Source organism: Argopecten irradians, unplaced genomic scaffold (genome assembly GCF_041381155.1).
Source record: "Argopecten irradians isolate NY unplaced genomic scaffold, Ai_NY scaffold_0581, whole genome shotgun sequence".
In the NCBI taxonomy this organism is placed as follows: domain Eukaryota; kingdom Metazoa; phylum Mollusca; class Bivalvia; order Pectinida; family Pectinidae; genus Argopecten; species Argopecten irradians.
In genome coordinates, this window is record NW_027188048.1 from 43,759 (window position 1) to 48,296 (window position 4,538).

Below are 4,538 nucleotides of genomic sequence, written 5' to 3' on the forward strand. Positions count from 1 at the left end.
TCAACACGTGAAAACTAATTTTAATTTTGCTGAACAATATTTCGCACAAGTCTGTCCTAAGTTAGAATAACACAAACTTCAATAATTGCTTTTTATCCAAAAATACACATTGCCGTTGATCGGAATGACGAAAGTGTATAAATTAAAGTTCAGTTAGGATATCGACATGAAATCTGACCTAGGTCTCTATTTGATAGTCACAAATTGTAGGTAGCCCCATAAGAATAATTTACAAACACTGCAGCGATCGTGCATCATAAAGATCAGAGCTTCTACGCCTCGTGTCATTTGGCGGGCAGGACACAATGAACGGAAAATAACCCAGGTAAATAAGTTCGAATCCGGATAAGTCGCAAAAGACGTTACATCACTCATACATACAATTGAAACAGTTACAATCATACAAAAGAAAAAGTATAACCCATTACAATCAAATCACAAAAAATATTGACCATTTCCACGACATCGTTAAGTATTTTAATTAATACCGTACAATATGTATGCTGTACCCACATCCGAGCAAATATCACAGAAGTTAAACAAATGCGATACATAGCTACCGAAGAGTTAATGAAATTGTATTTAAGATAGGAGTATGCACAAACACACAGCTGTAAAAGCGATTTGAGTATTTCTAGACAAAATTTTCTTCACTTCATTAGCAAGGGTCAGAGATCGGCATACAAGACGTCCGACTACAATGCGGACAGCGAGCGAGTTTGAACATTTTACACAAATTTAACCACAGTGGTATTTTCTAGCATATCACAGAAAAAAACCCAAATAATTTGACATCCATTAGAACTTGTTTCCGATATATGGGCAAGTTTTAATGTATTCTTAGACTGAGTTGTCCCTTTAATATTACATGCACATGTAACATTTTCTTTAAACAAAACACAATAAATTAATAATTTATCTCATTTGTTGGTGGGTGGGTTAAAGTGAATAGTCGGGCAAAGAAAACCAGTCTAAATGCGTTCATTGGCCTTCCAAATGTTCTCACATATTAGAACGATGGTCAAGGTCTGCTTATGTTGCCCAGTTCTGACCACTGAAATAACTCTTTGAAAACGAGGCTGCGTGGAAATGTAACTACGGACATAGTCAGTCGGGAGGACGTTTTAGGATTCCTAAACCATAAATTAATTTCTTCGCATGCAGAGAGGTTTTGACGGAAAATTTTATTTTTCTATTCCATAAGAAATTATACCGGATACATTCACACCATTTTTACTAACTTTAACTTTCCTTGCCCGACTGTTCACTTTAATGGCACGATTTATTTACATGCTATACACTATGTTACGCTTTTGTTGCGCCGTCATTAACTGAAGAATACGGAGGCGGTTTGTGCTTGTCATCCTTTTCTGAGTATTCTGGTGGACTTATGGTCACTATATGTGGATAAAGACCTGGAAAGATATCAAAGAGACGAACAAAATGTATTTTTGATTATTTACACCAAGTTATAATATGTTGTCAATAACAATAAAACTATATTTAAACTTAAAACAAACAAACTTTGTAAGTCATTGGCTAACTGAAACCACCAATACACCCTCGGTACCTCTTATTTGAGACCATGGCAACCAAATATTCTTTTATTTTTATTTCCAAGGACGAAATAATTCAATATAATTGAATAATCAATGAAAAAATAAGTGTCATCAATAGCCTTGTGACACTTGACACATTTGAATTACATTTGTAAAAGCACTAAACGTACGATACCCTGAGGTTGAGGAATTAAACGCACACAGTATCATATTTGACTTTACATGTAAGGCTGACTGTAAGTTAATTCAATGAGTAAATATAAAGGTGTATGTATGTCCTAGGATACGATACTACCATAGCTGTGGAATGGCGTTTAAATCACTAAACATTTTATAACATTTTGAATTCTTCTCAAATGGATTTTATTTAAACTGGCATAGTAAACTTAAGGGATTTTTTGTGTTTTTGTAATGGCATGTGAAAGAAAACAAGACTTAGAAAAACAACCAGGTTTAATTGCTATTTTAAATGCCAAAACTTCAGGGATATGAATTAAGCCGAAACGTTTTACAGTGCCTATATAAAGCCTATGTTGGACATACCTGGTTCGGTGTGACGGTATCCTTGGTTGCAGACGCCTCCAGGGAAAAAGACGGTCGGAACCGGGGAGTCATTGCATGATGTGTGGGTGCGACTGGCTATTCTGGATTGTTGAACTTGTTGATGTTTCTTACATATCATGAGGATGATGGTACACGATAACAGTACACAGAGGACGGGCAGGCCAACAATTACAGCGTACACTAACGGCAAGCTATCCTCCACAGCTGTGTAGATTGACAAAATGATATAACGAAACGATAAGCCTTCAAGCACCAGTCAAATCGCATGAAAAATTATAAACTTTATAACAGAATCAGAAAGGGTGTCTTCAGAAAAATGGGTTGACACGAACATGATAAGCCTTCAATTCAACAGTCAAATCGTATGTAAAACGAATATCGAAATAAGGACTACTCAAGTGAGAGCGTCTTTATGATAGCACATGACAATTAATTTCCTTTCTGTAGAGTATGTGTCATATACATATATACCGTATGCATCATTAGTTGTAAATAATAAAGGAAAATGTCATAATGTTACAAGTTATAAAGAAAATGTAAAATAGATTTAAGGGTGCACAAATCCTTTTTATTCGATTTACCGGTACATATCCTGCTATATGTGAAAATTGTGTATGTTCCTGGTCGTTTACTCTGCTAAGAGAGGAGATAATGTTTTTGGTATACGTACACGTATATGTTTTTACAGCTGTGATGATGAGTTGGAAAGACGAATTGGAGGCCAGCGTGTTTGACAGTCCTATAGCCAGCATGTCCCCTTCGTCTGTACAGAACTTGTCTGGTTGGGAGGGTCCACAACTGTATTCCTAGCACGACAATACACCGCGATGAGCCGAAATTTATCTTACTTAACATTAAAGCATTTGTTTGATTTATGTAGATTATAATTATATGCTGTATACGTAATTTAAAAAAAAACAAAAACAAAAAAAAATATAATTACTTACATCAACAATTACACATATGTACGGAAAGGTAGGTCTGTAAATATATTCAAGAGTGTAAAAAGGACATGTTCAGTTTAATTAAGAAGTATTTGCTGTCTGAAATACGCTGAAATGGTGTGACATGCATTCTTTCACCTGTAGCCTGAATGTCCGCTAAAACCTAGTTTATATCACCATCTAATGCGAGAATAACAAGTACAATTACCTGCATTGTGTCCCGTTTGTCGCCGGAATAATACTTCATCTTAAAACTGCATTCTGTGATTTGGTATAAAAACGTGTTCACACATATTTTGTACTTGTCTTTTGCTTCTGACGAAATGATGCTCTTTGCAGTAAATCCGAGTTTACAGTTGGGAGAGAGCACACCGCCGTCCCAGTTTAATTGATAGGAATCATGTTCATTTAGACCATCTATTATTTCAGAGCAAGACGCATTGGTCACTATAAGCAGATGGACTGAAAAGAAAAATAAATATTGGCTCATATATTAAAGATTAATAATCTAATTAGAAGAGAGAAAGTCAGTTTAATATTTAGGTAGCTCATAGAAAAGTTGCTTCCAGGTGTCTTCTAAATATATATGACATCTCTTTGCTTGATATATTGTTGCGTAGGATGCTTTTGCAACACGAAGGAGCCTCTCAAGACAAATCGAGTTAATGCGCGTCATGACAAGTTTCAAATGACATGACATGTAAGTAAAAGATTATTTACATTATCTGAATTAACAAACATGACTGATGCACTGAATGAACTCTCTAGATAAAAATATTACATATTTATTTTTATCAAAGAACCGTACTTGTCAAACTTATTTCTTATTGTATATACTCACTAGCATCAGCTGAAATGTAGTGAATTACATCACAAAAAAGTAGGGTGAATGCTGTCCACCCCAAGTTCATTCTGGTTATAATACGTCCCCTGAAACAAGTACATCTCTTACAATACAAATACAAAAGGCACGACGAATGGGATTAATTCATCCACCACATGTTTCTCAATAACGTTTATGCGGGACTGTTGTTTCTACTGGTGATAGAATGACGTTAAAAGATGATATCCCGCGCTAACATCATTTCAGTGGGAATATTACAAAGAGTTTTGTTCCATCACTGAAGAATTAGTCTTACACAAACGTTATTGGGTATCACATGGTACGTGAATTTATCCTATTAGACACAACTTGCATGATTTCAAACACGGATTGGAAACAACAGCATATTTATATAATACAGATTAATTTCACAAAATAAATATGATGGAGACTGATCGTTAGCTTAGTTGATCTCACCTTATTTGTTATACTGTTTGTTTAATCTAGCACACACGAGTTAAAGATCCCATATTGGGCAGTTGCTATGGTTTGACAGTTGTGGTGTTTTTTCTCCTGGTACTCCGACTTTCCTCCACCACCTAATCGTGGTATTTTCTTAAATGAACCTAGCTGTTAATACATGTAGGA

At 35.3% G+C, this 4,538-nt stretch overlaps 1 protein-coding gene across 1 annotated transcript; it reads right to left on the reverse strand.

Annotated features, from left to right (window-relative positions):
- Positions 1 to 434: 434 nt before the first annotated feature.
- On the reverse strand, positions 435 to 3,997 carry LOC138313071 (uncharacterized; the record flags this gene model as incomplete). The annotated part of the gene is given in 5 exon segments (XM_069253722.1): positions 435 to 1,415; positions 2,103 to 2,327; positions 2,794 to 2,929; positions 3,276 to 3,529; positions 3,909 to 3,997. Coding segments are annotated over 5 exon segments (795 nt in total). The 3' UTR covers positions 435 to 1,305.
- Between the last annotated feature and the right edge of the window lie 541 nt (positions 3,998 to 4,538).